At 41.2% G+C, this 18,089-nt stretch overlaps 1 protein-coding gene across 1 annotated transcript in view; it reads right to left on the bottom strand.

The window, feature by feature from the left end:
- The window catches only part of MPPED1 (metallophosphoesterase domain containing 1), a 63,817-nt gene extending 46,361 nt beyond the window's left edge, over window positions 1-17,456 (bottom strand). The window contains exons 1-2 of the mRNA XM_056341928.1: window positions 17,374-17,456; window positions 2,481-2,746 (exon numbers count right to left, since the gene is read on the bottom strand). Coding sequence (XP_056197903.1) covers window positions 2,481-2,632 — 152 coding nt within the window. The 5' untranslated portion in view covers window positions 2,633-2,746; window positions 17,374-17,456. The remainder of the gene's footprint in view (window positions 1-2,480; window positions 2,747-17,373) is intronic.
- Between the last annotated feature and the right edge of the window lie 633 nt (window positions 17,457-18,089).

The following is an 18,089-nucleotide window of genomic DNA, read 5'->3' as shown; positions in this document are numbered from 1 at the left end:
GAAATAATTTCTGAAGGCTCAATCCCCATATTCTTGTGTAACACATTCCCACAGCAGCTGTTACACCAACACCCAATGCACTGCTTGCAGCATGAGCAAAGGAATAAAGATCTGCTGATTATTTTCATGCAAATGCTTTTGTTTTTCTTTAAATCAGTATGAAAACTTCCAGAGAAACTGAAGAGCAAAGTTAAAAAATCTCAGAGAAAAAACACTGCCAGAAGTTAAGTTTATACACTAGATTTCAGTGGTTTCACAAAGGAGCAAGACAGGAACTTTCCAGAAACAACTGACGGACTTAAAAATGCTGGCGAAATTTACCACTCGTTGTCAGTCATCTCACAAGCACAGGGATGCCAGACTAAGATGGGGCTAGGAAAGGGCTGGCAGTATGTTATGTGTCCTAAAAAGTGAAACAGCAAACATGAAACTGCACAGAGGACCAAGGAAGAGCTGCAAGACTGAATTCTGAAGAAAAGGAGCACAAAAAAACCCCTGTGGTTAAAGTAGTTTAGTATGAGTTCAGATGTTAACAGGTCTGTGTGAGATCTGTTTATGATTGCCTGCAAGATCACTAATCTAGGTATTTTGAACTATACACAAAGACATGGCAAAGCCCTCAACTCCCTGAAGCCAATGGCAAAACTCGCACAGACTATAAAGCAGGACTAAGATTTCACCTGTAACAATCATGTAAATAAAAGATGCTTTTGTTACACTTTTGATGTCTACTTTTCCCTTCTTTGTTACTATTCTATTCATTGGTAGGAGGCAAAAGCAATCCTGCTGGTATTCAGAAACGTTATTTACAATTTCTGTACCAAGAGAAAGAGTAGGTCAGATTGTGGTAAATGTTTCAATTGATTTAGCCTGTTTTTCTATTTGCACAAGCTTCTTCAATAGTATTAATCATTCATGAGAGATTGCTAAACTCTTCTGAGGAACCATTTTCTAAGAATAGCTTATTTTCAACTACTTGCTTAGGTGCCGAACTTCTATCAATGCAGCTGGTTGTCTAAGCTCTCTGGTAATATGATTTGTTACTAGTTAAGAACTTTAAACAGTATATTGTTGAGTAATAAGTGGATACTAGTAAATAACTTATTTTCAGCCCTGTAAAAAACATTTCAGCTTTTAAGACCAGTGAACAAATTCACGAGTGCCCAGGAACTGTCTGAATATTCACAAAGAATAGCTAAGCCTCAACAAATAAAGCAACCTGCATTTAGCATTTTCATTCATGTAAGTATTTCTGAACCCACATTTGTTTGTCTGCACTTTTGCTACCATTTGCCAGCTCTATAAACAAAAGATGTTTCCTAGTGCTAACACTCAACTCATTTTACTGTTTGCATTTCAGTAGTATCTAAAAAACCCCAACACAGACCATAAGCTAATACACTGCCCCCAAAAACTGACCGTTTGCTCACCACCCTGGTATATGTTTGTCTTCAGATTTTTTTAATACAATACCTAATTTATGCCAAAGAATATATGTAAGCATTCACTAAATCAACACATAGCATTCAACCAGTCATAACTACTGAGTTTTTAAGCGCAGAAATCATGGCCTATGTTTGTAAATTATCAAATCGTATTAAATACCAAAAATGTGAATGAGGTGATTATTTATTCAGTCTTCCTAAAGGAAAAAAATCCTTTAAAAAACCAAAAACCAGCCTTCTGATCAAAAGATAAGGCTGCTGCTCTCTTTAAGAAACACAGTAAAATGGTGCAGACATTTTTATTCCCTATAAAAATATTTTACAGTAGAATTTTATACTTAATTTATTTATAATAGCTTTACTGTTTTGCTCTTCCTTCTGGCTTTAAACTTTATGGCAGGTTTCATTTTGTAATTATAATTCTCCACTTTACATTACAAGTAAATCATTTAGAGCAGTTAATTTTACTGATGTTGTCATTATATAAGAAGTCAGAAACAAACACATTATTTTAATTACTCTTTTAAGCACTTGGCATCTTCAGCACATCGGTATGAAAGTAAGTTTTCGGATGGGTGCCCACACTATTTTATTTATTGATGTGATTTTTCCCTTGTATGTAGCTGTAATATAACTAACCAAACAGTATGTGTTGTACAGATACAGGCTTGGTATTTTCAACAGCTATTTACATCAATAAGTAAGTGCACAATACAAACAAACATTATTAAGATTGCAGAAAGCATCATCCTTGTAGCATCTCTTATTTTATTACCACTGCTTGTTGTTTATTTCTAATACATAAGTACTATGTATTAAAGATAGGCTAGTGGAGTGATCTTTCTCCCATCCTTTAACAAAGTACTTACACTTTCCAAATGGACCGATTTTGTATCATTGTAGTAATTATTATTAGAAAGGCAGCAAAACAGCGTTCTTTGAATTCTTTTTGACTGGTCCATCAAATACCACATCGACAAGGCAATAACAATTCACAAGGCTGTGCTAGAGCAATAACAAAACTATAATACTTACATTTGCACATGTGGGGGCTGAAAACGTCCCTGGTTAATGTTGTAGAACGTGAAAGCCTGTGTGGGGTTGGAGCTGTACTCATCCACTTCAATTATGAGTCTACTGTGCTGATGCCTTCTAGCTGCCATAATGTGCGACTGGGCGAAAGCCATGCTTGCACTGTGTAGTTGGGCTTTTTCAGGCAATCATATCTGCTATCTTCCTACATCGATGGAAGAAGACCATGACATCTCCTTACCTAATCAGCACACTCCCCTTTGAAAAACCTAAAAGCAGATTGAAGAGATGGAGCATAACTTTTAACAGTTAATCTATTTGGAATTTGCTTTATTTAATATGAGATGAAGATGAAGGGGGGATATGGAGGGATGAAGACACACAGCTCAAAAACTCATCACAAAGCTTTCCAACTCAGCAATCTGATGAACATACTTTACTTATGGGTGGGAAACAGGGACTAGAAGTAAACCTGCTGAAGTACACAGGGGCAACTTGGTCAATTATTTCAGACATTTGTATTAATACAAATCTGAAAGACATGGCAGACATTCAGAATAGCACATTAAATAATAAAGTTTCTTCAGCACAATCATTTACTTCCTTTTTTTATTGCATTGCTGAATGTTTACTCCCCATCCTCCTTCCAAAAAAAACCCCCACCAAACCTGAAACTGAACACACAGCTGTGCATGACTAAAACGCAAGTTAATTAAACAAGAATCAGTTTAATCAGTTCTTGAGAAAGTCTGCACCATTTATTACGGGGAAACATTTCAAGTGGTTGCTCTTTACATCCTAAGGAACAGAGCAAACGGCCTTCTGTGCACTCGTTCCTGATTTTATGGTATTACTGAAGGAGCTCCTGATGAAGATATGAAAGGCTCCCCCTTCAAACACATTCTCTTCTTTGTCAGCACTAGCCCAGCATTCTGGATTCACTGGAAAAGTGATTCCAAGGCTAACACACAGTTAAATGTTATTAAATATTAAAAAAAGTAAAATACATACAGGTTTTATGTTTGGGAATAAATTTTTCCCTGAAGGTTATGCAAGTCTAGAACAGCAGCACTGAAAATGGGTAGAGGAACAGCAAAGTGAAACCAAGTGGAATGCAAAGAGTATCCCCTAGAAACAGCAGAAAGTAATTTAAATGTGAATTTTACTTTTATTTCCCAGTTTTAATAAAAAATGGATTATAAGCTATAAAGGTGGATATTTTTACAGTATAATTTTGCATCCTTTTTAAAAGTTGTCAGTCTTAAATATTTACTTTCATGCAAGCAAGGGCCCTTCTAGGGAATACAAGTAATCTGCTTCAGAAGATGTATTTCATGAAAAACCATGCTAGAATGCAGAAATTCACTTAATACATGCAGTTTCTGGAAAGCAGGACTACACGTATTTTGTGCGACCTTGCTGATGTGCCTTACTTCCATTCTGAAGGGACTGCTGCCAAGAGTGATGGGTGAGAGAGGTCTTCGTAGTCACTCAAATTTTTAAAGCTATTTACAGGTAATTAGGTCCAGTTCAGTTCTAGTGGCAGTCAAGCACATAAGCATCTTTAAAAATCTGGGCCTCAGTCCTTTGCTTAACTACGACAGATGTTAAGTGCTCCAAGAAGTGGTGGTGTATTTTTGTTTGGGGAAATCTTGTTCTTAAGAAACTGAAATAAGAGATTCAGCTCAGTTTTGTTACTTGTTGAATGGCTGTAAAATGATGACAACTTGCTGTCACTAACAACCTGCAGGGAAACAGTCTGAGAATAAAAGAGCAGCTTCCTTCATGCCCTCCCCTAGATTTGAGTGGTAAGGAAATGGTAAGATAACAACAAAGACAATTTTGGATTTCATACGTTCTCAGATGCCATGTTCAGGCTATGGAACAAGCAGCAGCACAAAAGAATGTGCCAGAGCAGGAGGAGGGAAGGGAGGCAAGATCCCTGTAAGAATAATCAAGTACAAATTGCTGCATTTAGGAAATAAGAAATTATGATGGCAGATGTGAAGAACCCTCCCTGAGGAGCTTCCTGTATTAAATGATGCATTTGTAAAGAAGTTTGAATAGGCAAGGTCAGAGATTTTATAGGGGGCAAACTGTTCTAAGTGAACCTACTTCTGTTTGAAAGGAACTATTAGAACTGGTGACCTCTAGAAATATTCTCCAGCAAGATTAATAATTTATGATTCCACAGCTCTACATAAGGATTTCAAACTACCTGAAAAACACAGACTTGTTTTATAATTCAGGGATTATGCCCGCTTTACACACAACTGAACTGCAGTTACAAAGGAGTTAAGGCACTGCCTTAGGGACCTAGAATCTCTCTTTGGCCTGAGTAAGTTCTCAGGAGCTCGCAGCAGCTGAGAAACCGGCTTCTATCAGCCTCCTCTTTGGGTCCTCTCTTTTATTATCTCTCTTTTATTCTCTCAAGTTGTACATCAAATCTGCTGCAGAAACAGCAGATGTATGCAGGTATCCCAATATTCACTCTTAAGCTTTGCTTCCTGTTTCAGCTAAGTGGAAACAGCCCTTACCAACACAAACTAACTCAAAAGAACAAATTTGTTTGCGAACAGAAACAAACCACAGCCAGCACACCGTTGATAAATCCTTTAGTGCTGAAGAGTTCTTTTAAGCAGGGAATCAATCCTTGCACATGGGAGAGTGTGTGAATCACACCATGGGTCAGCTTGAGAGGGTGCTAGCCGCAGATACTCAGCAAGAAGTTCACCACATAAACATGCAGAAAACAGTAAGATATGTTTCACTTGAGCTAAGAAAAAAGAAGGGGGGGAGGGGAAAGGGGAAAAAAGATATGACACAGCATTGCTAAGCTTTCTGCCAAATGAGAGTCACCCAGTGTCAATCCTGAACACATAAAAAGCATCCAAGACTGGAAAAGAGGCAGATCCTGCAATACAAATATAACAACTAGCAATCGTATGAATAGCCTGTGCTAAACAAAAATCAGATATGTAGCACACATAATCAGTAAAAGCATAATTCAATAGCAAGCTTAATTCAACCTCATTTCAGAAACATACACAGATGTCTTTGAACCTTACCTTTCAGTCTAGGGTTTTCTTCCTGCATAAGTGGTTGGCTGACTACTAACATTCTTGGTGTTCGACAGAACAAGCTGTCTCTTTCCAGCTTGACTGATAACCAGACTGACACCCATTACTCCCCTCTTTCTGTTTCCATTTCCAATAGACCCCCAAATCCTAACTTTTTCTTTCTTTTAGTGTTCTGAAATGTCTTCCTTTCCCAAACTAGAGTATACAATGCAGCAGGGAAATAATTATCTGCTTCTATAGCACACAAGTTTTAAAATTATATGCCCAGCATTACCAACACAGAGCATTAAGACTCAAATCCCCACAGCAACAACATGCTAACCATCCTCTTCCCCCAGACTTATGGAGCTGCGGGATGTCTGCCAGGGAAAAACAGAGAAATGTAAAATGGACTGCAAGAACATGAATACTAAAATAAATATCACAAACCTGGCTGTTAGAATCACAGACTGAGAAAAAGCTATTAAATCAGCTAAGCCATCTTCTTACTGATGGCAGGAATGTTCTCCATACATTATTTTTCTGCTGCCTTCTCCAGCACATGCTCAAATGTTCACAGAGCTCTGACCCAAAGCCCACTGTGTACAATGGACACTGCTCCATCATCTTAAGGCTTTGCATCCTGCCATAAGCTACGTGGATCGCAACATCTCTCCTGAGGAACTACTGGACTAGGCAGGTGCTTGAACCCAGACGTGTAATTAAGTCCTTTGATGAGGTCCTCAAATAAAGCTTTGTATTAAGATTTTTTTTACTTTTTCAGCTAGAATTTTCTGGTATTTTAATCTTACAGCTTTCTTACATAGCTGGCATAATTATTTTCCTCTTTTACATGAATTTTCCAGCCTTTTTATGCATCTTACTTCTCTATTTTTTCCATTTCAAGCCAATGTTTTATTTTAAACTCACTTCTTCACTCACAGATTCTGCCTTATCCTGTTCATCCTTCAGTTCACTTTCATGTCCACTTTCTCTCGCTGTATCTCACTCCATTGTCTTCACTATCCCCTCCATCATCTACTCTTTGTCTTAAGCCTAAAAACAACACTGAGACTTTTGAAAATTATTCCAGCAACACACAATATGAATCTAGACTTGAAAACATGTCTTAAGCAGATGTCACTGAAATAATAATTAGAAACCAAGATAAAATACTGATTATAATGATAATAAATAAGAAGTTACAAATTAAGAGAGAAAACTGTGAAGGAGTTATCTGTTGAGCAATTAACTTTGCTACATTACAAAATATCTGGAGGTCAAGCAGCACAACACAGCTGTAGCACACTACCAACAAGAGTTGAAGAGGGGCAGTTGCCAGATTTTGCACTAATAACAGTGAGATAACATAAAGAAAGGATGCCAGGATTGTCAGCAGTACCAAGATCAGTGGCAAAGAAGCAGCTACAGAAAACATGTTAGCTTCGTTCAGACAGTCTGATAAGCTGGGATTTGGGGAGGCCATGAGGAAATGAAATGTAGTATCCAAAAAAAAAAAAAAAAAGAGGGGAAAAAAAAGGTGTTTTCATGCAGCTATAAAACATCAAAGCCATATTTTATTTTTTCAAGGAAAGCCAGTAAGACAATAGCAGTAAAAACACCTTAGAGAAGCACGTGAGAGTTTGTGATAGACCGCATAGTGACACACTTGCTTCTTTTGTGAATCTTGGATACTGTTAAGGAGAGACCTTTCCAAGAGCTTTATCAAGGGTTCAGGTCTTCCCCTATACTGTGCTACAATGCTCTTCATAAACTGTCAGGTCATCCTTTACACAGGGAAATAGACCCTTTATTTCAACCGAAAAAAAGCACTACCTAATATTCTGCAGCAATGGTCCCAACTGTCATAGTAACACTTCTATAACCACTAGTGATTGGCTTCATTATCACAAATTACTATTTTCATTTTAACCCCCACCAAAAAGCTTGTTATAGACTGACCAGCTATAAGCAAACATACTAGAAGCAGTAAAGCAATCACTTTACTATGAACAACAGGCTGAAAAAGCTAAAGGTTTTTTGCTGTCTAAAATCCCCGTTTCAGATACTCCAGATAAAAGCCAATCAATGGAGTTAGTCTGCTATCTTCTGTTCTGCCATCGGGAAATGAATACTGAAATAATCCTAAAAAGGCATTATTCTGTGGGAAAGGATGAGCCAGGCAAATCACTCTGCAGACGAAAGTCTTTCCAAAGGGATACACTCTCCTCATCATTTTCTGAAACAGAATGCAAGTCCTAGCAAGCCAAACCCATCATGTCTCCCCTTCGTCAACTGGTTTGGACTCAACTGACCAATGAGGACTTTGAAGTGAAGGCAGCATAATCAAATGTCATCAAAACACTTTAGATTTTAAGGTCGATCATGCACATTTCTACTGGTGGAATCATTAGGCTTTCTACATAAATATGATTTGTTGTTGACAGAAACATTTCCCATTGCATTTAAAAAATAAACAAATAAAACTGCAATGTATTGAAGTGAAATATACACTTGTGAGCCCTTCTCCCAAAGCAAATGCTTTACGTACCTGCAATTTGTGTCAATGAGAGCCAAACAGCAGCACTAAAAAACAAACAGACTCTTCAAGGATATCTGATTTACAGTCCAATAACCCTTGGTGCCATTTAAGGTGCTCACCACCCTCACAAACCTCCCAGAGTTCTTAATGATGAATGGCGTGACCTAGAAGTCCTAGGTCAGCTCCTAGAAGACCTAACCCTACTTCAGCCACAGCAGCAGTACAGCATTTGAGAGCATTATTTTTTCTAAACGCCAGTTTAGCAGTGGTGCAATGTGCCAGGGTGACAGCCTTGAAGCCTGCAGCCCTCCATCCCCGCCACAGACAGAGCGCACGCCGTGGGGCTGGCACCTGCGTGCTTCCCCGGCCCGTCTGTGTGCCTCTGGCCCCCCGTGCACAGACCCACTGAGGGGCAGCTCTAACTTCGTACCCACACAGGCTAAGAAATCCCTGCTTTTAAGCATCAAATAAAGGTACGAGTGAGGGTGAGTTTTGTAACGGAGATTTATCTCCACCAAAAAAAATGAAACATATTCACTGATCCATTCTGTGAGCACCATGAGATGGCAACATATACTGCTCCATCTGCTCCTCAAGGCATAACATGTAGGTATATTGCTCTGCAAGTCTGTAAAGTTGTCTTAAAGGTAAAAAATGGAATAAAACCTTTACAAACCCCTCTTAACTGTGGCTCTTACCATGGATTTCAGAGCCTTATCTGGTAACTGGAATACACATGCTCCACTATGGTATTTTCAAAAACCTTTGCCTATGTGTGTATTTAACTGAAAGAGATCTTGAGCATCTTGTTCTTCAGTCTCTGCCCTCTTCAGTGGCTTCTGCTGAAAATTATACCTATCCCAAGATTTACTAAGGCGACTCTTTGGATGGTCTTTTTACAACATGTCTGAGACGGTTTTCTGTGCCAGCGAATCCGAATTTGCTAAATGTTATCAGTCAAATAATACTCAGTTCTGTGACCATATCTTCTCGCTGGGAATCTGAACTATTCCCACCCATATAAGCAAAACCAGGGGGCATCACTCTGAGTTACTTGCATGCCTCAAAATCCTACTCCCTTCCACACGAAGGAAAGATCTATCTTCTCCTCTTTAGAATCTCCTATTTCACCTACCAATGAACACTTCAGTGCCTCATCACATATATATCACATATTTGTTAACCCCAGACCTACAGGGCACTGAGCAATCTGCTTTGTAACATGAAAAAAAATCAGTAACTTAAATAAGACCTCTTATTTCTCTGTAATTACAATTACCTTAACCTGCATTAGGGGAAAAAAACCAACAAAATCCCCCAAGATACTTCTCACCATGCTAAAACATGCATCATTGTTCTCCTTTGCTGATTATCATGACCTGTCAAATACGGTATGACAAAATTCTTCACTGAAATTAATTTTTTGCTTCAAATTAGTTTTCTTCCATTGCTCTCAAACACAAATATTACACGTTTCTCTCATTATTTATGAACAACACTAACATACTCATTAGCTTTAACTGTCATAAAAAGATTATATAGGTACAGCAAGTAGGAAATTAGAGAAATTATTTGTTTTTTAGAACTATGCTCTAGCATCCACTTCTGTGGAGTCTCCTCCAAAACTGTACTGTACCCCCTGTATGCCAAAGTTCTGACCAGGCATCCAGAAAAAGATCTAGGTGAATGAGTTGAGAAAACACAAGAATTTCAAACATTTACCTATGAAATTCAATTCTCTATTTATTTAAAGCAATTACCATTTAGAAACCTTCACAGCTAGTCTTGTTTTAAATGATGATTGCATGATTTAAAATTATTTTTTCTCATTTCCCTACCTAGGTTTCCAAAACTACAGTAACTGAATATTCGATTTATGAAGATTTAATTTTATATTGGCTCATCAGCAGTATAATTTTCTGAATCAAATTCTCATCCATACAAATAACTGTTCATTTATTCAATTAAAGAAATAAACACAACTTAATAATATTGCTTTGTTTTTACCTTAAACTTCCACTTTACAATATATCAAATATATTTTAGATTTAAACACAGCAATACTCCAAGATTTACAAATAAACTGAACATTTGTCAAGGTTAAATGCACTATTGTAATCCTACATACAATCTTGCCTGACTGTAGAAAACATTATCATATTTGGATAAAATATTTAAATGGATACATTTTTCTTAAGTAAAACCTAATCTAGTCCCTGAAAAATACAGTGTTTTGGCTCAATACTACCTGTATTTATCCCAAAATACCTGCAGAGGTAGCTAATCTGTTTAAGTAATTACCTCTAGGGAAAGAAATTTTAAATAAATATCTAAAAGCCACAAAACTCAATCCTCACTCTAAAAAAATTGCCTTCATCTCTGGCAGTATTTCAAAATCTACTACGTTACTGAAAATCTTGAGTATACATTCGTAGAAGACAAATTACAAGTCCCAAAATGACAATACTCATTCTATGGGAAAATAGCTACAAATATAGGTTACATGGGAAAATTATCAAAAATGGACATTCCAACAGGAACAAATTAGGGTTGTGGGGATTTGATTCTACATTTCAGTCTGCAATTTGGGCATGTCATTTGATTAAGCTCTTGAATCTCTCAAAATATTTACTGAGAAGAGGACTATATAAGTACTGAAACATTATACATTTAAGAAAGAGTTTGGTTTCTTTTTTAACTGAAGAATATTCTTTTTCTTCACCCTTTTGTGACAGCTGGGCTCACACTAATTTCCTAGCCTTCACCAGTACAAGCCCTGCTGGGTCAAGTCCCACTTGCCTGAGACACGTAATTTATCCAAACCAATTTCAATGGAAATTGCTTATAAATGCACAGATTTGACCAATTTGATCATTCATGCATATCTGAGGGCAGAATACATCTCACCTGGTTTAGCATGTTCACCCCGACACCAAAACTGCATGGAATATGTCAAAGCCCAATATTGAGTAGAGAATTATTTTAGTAAGCAGTTCAAGTAGTTTTCTTCTAAGCATTCAAAACGAGTGTTGGTCACCAGTAGTGTTAGTCTGTAGGTCAGCAAAGTACAGTAGAGGTGCCGGCTCAAGGCAGAGGTTAATGGCACACAGCCAGCAGCAGAGACACTGACCGACTCCACTGCCCCAAGCTTAGCAGGAGCTGGGAGCTGCTGTTTCACACAGGCACGTTAATACCTGCAAGACAGTTCACAGGGTCTTCCCTTTTTGTGCAGCAGCACCTCTCAGCTGCGGATGAACTTCTACTTCCAATACTCTCATCCGATTTCAGAAAGAAATCTAACACTAACAGCTCCTGAAAGGTTGCTGATCTCTATGTCAATACACAAGAACAGAAAATAAAAATGACCAATCTATTCCTGCAGTTCAAGATGTATGAAATGCCAAAGCACCAGCACACAAATATATATAAGGTGGAATGTAGAATACAGCTTACGTGTAAATATATTTATAGTGATACTACTTCTGAGATCAGTGTATCTTTTTCTATTAAGGTCTGGAGTTAAATTACAGAATTAATCAAGCAAATCCTTAACAGGGGCTTTTTTTTTCCTCTTAGACACAAATCTTTGACAATTAAGTATACTGTCCTACTGATTTTGTTGTTTCCATTTTTCACTCATTTAGCTGCATCTATCCCACTGAAATCCTTTCATCTGATAAATGTTCAAGGTGGGAATCACTGGGTTTGTTCTGTTTATTTTTCCAGGTATCCTCCCCAGGACTGCTACTCACTCCTCCTACCCATAAAATCATGTCCACAAAGAGCTCCTTCCTATACATTGTCCACATGAAACTGAAACAAAGGCAACTAAGCCCTTTCCTTCAAAGAAAAAGAGAGAGGAAAGATAGTATGGGGGAAGTCCCACATATAGAGTCCCGAAGGGGGAGCATTTCAGGTCAAACACCTCTGGATGTTCTTCAGACCTAAAATGGATCCTACTGATTAGCAAAGCATCCAGTCCTACAGTGCCCTTCTCACACAGATGTTTCAAATCACTGCTCTCCCTGAAGCTGAAGAAGCTACTCATGAAAGCAGAAAGAGTCAGGAGAATTGCTACACTGAGAGTGCCCTCACAGTACTCCATGGCAGCTAGGCTAGCTCAGGTGGAAGCTGTCACACTGCGGAACACTGCACAGGCTGTGCCAAGTGACAGGAATAGTGCCTGGACTGGCTGCCTCTGAACTTCGACTCTGAGCTGTGTGCGCTGTGTATCAGCTGATTTGCTGGCTGCCTGAAAAACTCTTTTGAAAATTTTATATGGACTGACTACAAATTTTCATGTGACAAAAGATGCTAAAACAAAGCCAAACAGTTTAGGGGTGAAAAGTAAAGGGAGATCAAAAGGAAAAAATATGTAGGAGGAAAATACCAGAGTAGTGAAATGAACTCACTATACATTTTTTGATTTTCTTTTCCCTTCTGTCTTACTTGCTCAACATGGTGAAACCAGAACACCTTTTTGGTGCTGTCAGATCTGAAGCTTCCACTAAAATGTGTTGAAGCGGATAGGTTTTGATCAGGTTCTTGTTCAAGGTACTAGATTGTTAACTACTGGCAGCAGCTAAGTTTTAATCCATCCCATCCCCACTGCGTTAAGCAAGGTATCTCAAACTTTTACCAGAAACTACTTATACTAGGGACAAAGTGTTGAGGGGCAAAACCGAGATGTATCTCAGAACAGCAATACAGTAAAGATAAGCTCCAATTAAGAATTTTTTTTGTTTTCTACCAAAGAATCAGAAGGAAGACTGTCCCACAAAGTTGAAATAACCCTAGTTATTTCTATATTAACTATATTAACTATAGTATGAGTGTCCACAGACCAGGTAAAATCCTACAACAAACTATGTTAGAGACTGTGCAACCATACAGTAGCAAAGATTCTCTGCCCCAAACAGCTTACAGTCTTCAGAAACTCAACAAAGGATACGGGTGAAAAATAACTGTGCAATGCAGAGAAATGATCTCTGCAATAGCAGAACACTATGTTCCTTCCATTTTCTTTTACGGAGAAGGAAAAAATAAGATTAGCATCACAAAAGACAAAAGCAAAGGGAAGATGGGATATGATAAAGAGTCAGTAAGGAGGAAAAAGGTGCCACAAAATAAAGTGGCATGCAGGATATCTGAGCTATACAGCACGTTAAGCAAAGTGATGTGACTGCGAGAGCTGGCAAAAAGGGAGCTTGAGCAAAACAGCCAATTAGGAAAAGGCAGAGAAAAAACAGTCAAAAATAACAGTAACCATCAGTCTCCTTCATACACTGCGTCCACAGCTGCTCTGCTGGCTTCAGTCTTTGGTTTAACGGTGAGACCCTCACCTGCCATAAGGGAAGCTGGACTGGCTGTATGGCAGAGAAACTGAATTTAAAAGGTCGAGAGGACATGTAATATAAAAAAAAAAAAAAAACAAAACCAAAAACTTTAAAAAAAAAGAGTTGCTAAATATAGTGATTTTGTTTTGGGCAGAAATGTATAAATTAAAAATATATAAGAAGTAAGGGCAAATACTTGGAATTGAAAAGTGTTATACATCTCTGAATCTGAGTAAAAAAGATGAGTCCTTATTACACTAATATTAGTATGGCTCTCCATAGTCACACACAATACAGCATATTTAAATGACATTATTAACCCAATCTTATACCAATGGTAAATAATGGCATTTTAAATAGTGACTGAATGGAAAACGCTAAGCACTTTGTATTCAGGTTAGTGTAATGAATCCCAGATCAGTTATGACTGCAAGTTAATACATATATACCGTGATGGTTACTTGTTAAACCTATTACAATTTCCACTGTCTTATCAAATCACAGCAAAACTGTCACACTTGTTGACAGTTTCAACAATGAGGTCAAGCAGTGAGCAGTCACAAAGAATGAACTGCTTTACACTCCAGAGGTGGTCACTCCAGAAGCAGGTGAATAGCCATTACCATAACAGCTCTGCTCCTTTTTGCAATAGATCTTATACTGAACTGTCATCCTGCAACCTTGCCCAAACATTACACTCACATGTTATTTTATCTGTAATAACATTAGCCTGACAAGATGACTTCCTAAGAGGAAGTCAAAGTATAACAGTTCGCTGACCTTTAAAGGACTCTCTCACATTACTAACCTTGTTTGTATCTTCAAGTATAACCTAGAGTATCCAGAATTTAACAGAAGCATGCATTTTAAGTCAGAAATAAAAATTAGAGACCACCTTGCTCTCAAGACACTCTCACACAAACCCAATTTACCTATGGACGATGATCACAAAATCCAAACTGGTGTAGATCCAGAGCATGCAAATTAAAGTTTGCAACACTCCACTTAGGTCTTATTCTGCAAGCTCAAACCATACACTGTAATAGCCTAATATATGTTAATGTAACAGAACATGTGAAAAGGTTCTTCCTTCAGACTATTTTATACATCCTCTCTGAATTTTTCAAAACAAGGTTCAGCAAGAACCAAATGGACTGCACTGATATATTTTTACTGTTTGTTAATGAAAACTGTTTTCATGAACAAAAATATTAAAATTCTCAATTATAAATGCACTTTTTTGTTTACTATTTGATATTGTTTCCGTATGTCTAAAAAAAGAAACTGCCTGGATAACTGACTAAGCAGTTACCTGGTTTCAGGGGATTTGAGTCTCCTTCCCTGTAATTCAGTGGCAGAACTCTAGCTGACTTAAAAAACAGTAACCTTTTTATACACCTCTACCTGTTCTGTTATACGGAAGAGCCCACTCCTGTGTAACTCTTCAGATGAGGAGGAATGCACCTGAGGCAGCAGGTCTGATCATATTTGGTTCCTAAAAGGACATATTCCAGACGTTTTTTCCTAATTCCATATAATAAATTCAATTAAATAAATATGGCCACAAACAACACTATACTCTATGAACCATTAACTCAAGCAGCAGAAACATCAATGTCAGAATTGGTTATGTATGCCAAATCAGAACTCCAGTTCGCTTTACATTCCTGCTGACAGTTCCTGTAACGAGCACGCAGCATTAAATAAAAACCATGACCTGTTTAAACAAAGATCAGAGCACCAGCTTTATCATTGCATTCTCTCATGTTTGTTGTTTGGCATCACAAACTAATACCAAAACACTTATCTTATTAATACCAGCCCAGCAGGTTTTCATACAGGGCACCAGGGGTTAGCTCTCGTCCACCAAGATTTGTGCATCTTTAAAACAGGAGTTTTTCCTCACATGAACATACACAGGTATTCTCAGCGGTTACTCTGCTTCAGTTTAGACCAAAGGAGAGCAAGGAGAGAAGAGAGAGATGGAATAATGTACAAGCAAGAAATTTTAAGATGCTTCTGTCTCAGATAGCTTGAGACAATGAAAGAAAATAGAAAAGCCAAGCTAAAATTGCTTAAACATACCATTAAAATGTCATGGGTAGTAATATAAACCAATTAATGTATGTAACATACATGGGACAGCCATTACATTTAATGATTTCCCAAAAATTCATATGTAAAATAGAAATTAAGCCCCCCTCTTTGTGTAATACACAACCAGCATTTTTACAGTGCCTGGCATCATGAAACTGTTTATTACGAATGGGTGCAACACCGACTACCATCGTATGATGACTCCTTCACTGGTCTTCTCAAAAGATACAGTAGTCAAATTTCAGACACACACATCTAAAATGTAGTCTTGTATTTTAAGTATCTATTGATTTTCTTTTGAAAAACTGAGAGTTCACTTCATCAGGAGCCAATCACAAAGTTTAATAATCTTGCCTAGTTATCAATTTATCCAGACTACCCAGAGCTCCTTTATACTAGTCTAAATTGCCTACGAAATTCATTAAGCCTTAGCTGAAGTTGAAATGGCTATCGATACCATACATTATCAGCAGATCTCTTCATTATGATATTGTCAAGGTATAGATTGTGTAAGCAGAAATCTCCAACTATTGATCTTCCGCCAAAGAGAATGGAATGTTTGAAATCTGTCTAGTTTCTGCACCTTTCCCATCTTTATCCTGTGTGTCATCCACAGACAAGCATATGCATTCCTAAGTGTATTCCATACTACCCATCTGAAAATGCAAAATACAAAATTCTGATAGTAAGAAAGCAATGTATTAAAAGCAATGAAATCCCTACCAAAAGGTCCCTAATCTTTTTTTCTGCTCCACTGCTTTGAACGTGCTGGATACCAAGTAACAGCGCAATAAATTACAGGAAAATCAGCATGAATCCTAAAAAACTTATCGAGCGGTTTCTCCCGGAACAAAACTTTGGAGGTCACTAAACCCTCTCCAATGACAAAGGAAAGTTCTTCCACTTCCATCACCCCTTCCCCCGGCTACGGGAGGGGAAGCCACCGGGGAAGGCGCACACGGATTTTCCTCGGAGGCTTCCCTCCCGGATAAGTCTCCGGTGGCGGCGGGTGACACCTGAGCGGGGGGCGGCGGGGCGGGCTGGCGGCGCGGCCGGGCGCCCGGGGGTGGCCGCCTCCCGTCGCGGCAGCCCAGCCTCCGCGGGAACTCTGCGAACAAAGTAACTTCCCGGCCGGCCCGCGGGAGGCGGCGGGGCACGCGTGGGGCGGGGGCTGCGCCCCCTCGGCCAGGCGCGCTCGCACGGCCGGAGCGGGAAGGCGCCCGAGCGGCAGGCGGGCAGGGCAGCGGCAGCCCTTCCCCGAGAGCGCGGTGACAGCCCTTACCTTCACACGCCCCTTCCTCACGCCCGGCGGCTGGCAAGCGCCGGCAGCGCAGCACGGAGGCAGAGCAAGGGGAGCTGCGAGGCTCTCGGCGGCTCTCCCTCCGCCTCTCTCCCTCTCCCGCTCCTCAGAGAAGCCCTCCCCCCCTTCCCGCCCCCCCCCCCCCCCCCCGACCGCCTCACTCTCTCTAGCTTTGGGGCGCATATATATACATTTTTTTAAATTTTTTTTTTTAAGGAGCAAGGAGAAGCGACGGGGAAGCTTGGTTGGGAGAAGCAAAGCCCTGACGCACTTGGGGGTGGGTAGGTGGCGGGGAGGGGGGGGCTGGGGGGGTTTCAGACCCTCGCACGGCAACGCAGGCGGACCCATCCCCCCCGCCTCCTCAGTCCCCAGCCGGGGAAGGCGACGCTGAGGCTTGAACCTCGCTGCCTCGAACCGATCCCGCACCGGGGAGCGGGCCCTGCGCACAATCCCCCCGCCCCGAACCGGCAGGGAGACCCCGCCCGGGGCGGCCGCACGCATCCCTCCCCCGATCCCCATCCCTGCAGGGGCAGGGGGGCGTCAGGTCCCCCAAAATACTTACGCTGCCCGCCGGGGCTGCTTTGAAGACGCAGGATTTTGTACGAGCGATCGTCTCCTTCTCCGGGAGCCCAGCCTCCCCTCCCCCCCCCCCGCCTCCCCTCCCCCGCCTCCCCCACCTCCTTTGGGGGGCCAGGAATCCCCCACCGCCGGCCCTCCCCTCCTCCCTGCCCGGCCGGGGAGCCCCGCTGGCCGGCCGTGCCCCGCGCCGCCGGAGCTGCGAGCTGCCCCGGAGCGACCCGGCCGGGTACGGGGCCCGCGGTGCTCCATGGCCCCTGGCCGGGGCCGGGACGCGCTAACGGCCCGCGCTGCGGCTGAGGCGCGGGTTGGCGCCCCGCCGCCGCGGGTGGGGGTCAGCGGGGGGCGGCGCGGGGCCGCCTCCGGCGGGAGGGGGAGGCTGCGCCCCCCGGCCCCGCGCCTGAGGGGCCCGCCGGAGCCCGCTGCCGGGGCTGCCCGGCCCGGGGCAGAGTTGAGGCAGCGCCCTTGGGGAGCGCGTGTGTGTAGTGGGGGAGGCAGGAACTCCGCGCCGGCCGTTCTGGGGGGTGGACGGGGGGGGTCCCAGCCTCCCCTGCCCGGTCGCCCCCCTTCTCCCCTCAGCGATCGGGGGGAAGTTTGGCAGCGGGGCTCCGGGGGGTGCCCGCCTGCAGCCAGGCCGCGCCGCGCCGGCCGTGAGGCGGGAGGGCGGCCCTTGGGCGACCGGCCCGCCGGGGTCAGGGCCAG

Source organism: Falco biarmicus, chromosome 5 (assembly GCF_023638135.1).
Source record: "Falco biarmicus isolate bFalBia1 chromosome 5, bFalBia1.pri, whole genome shotgun sequence".
NCBI lineage: Eukaryota > Metazoa > Chordata > Aves > Falconiformes > Falconidae > Falco > Falco biarmicus.
This window is presented reverse-complemented; position numbering and strand designations above follow the sequence as displayed.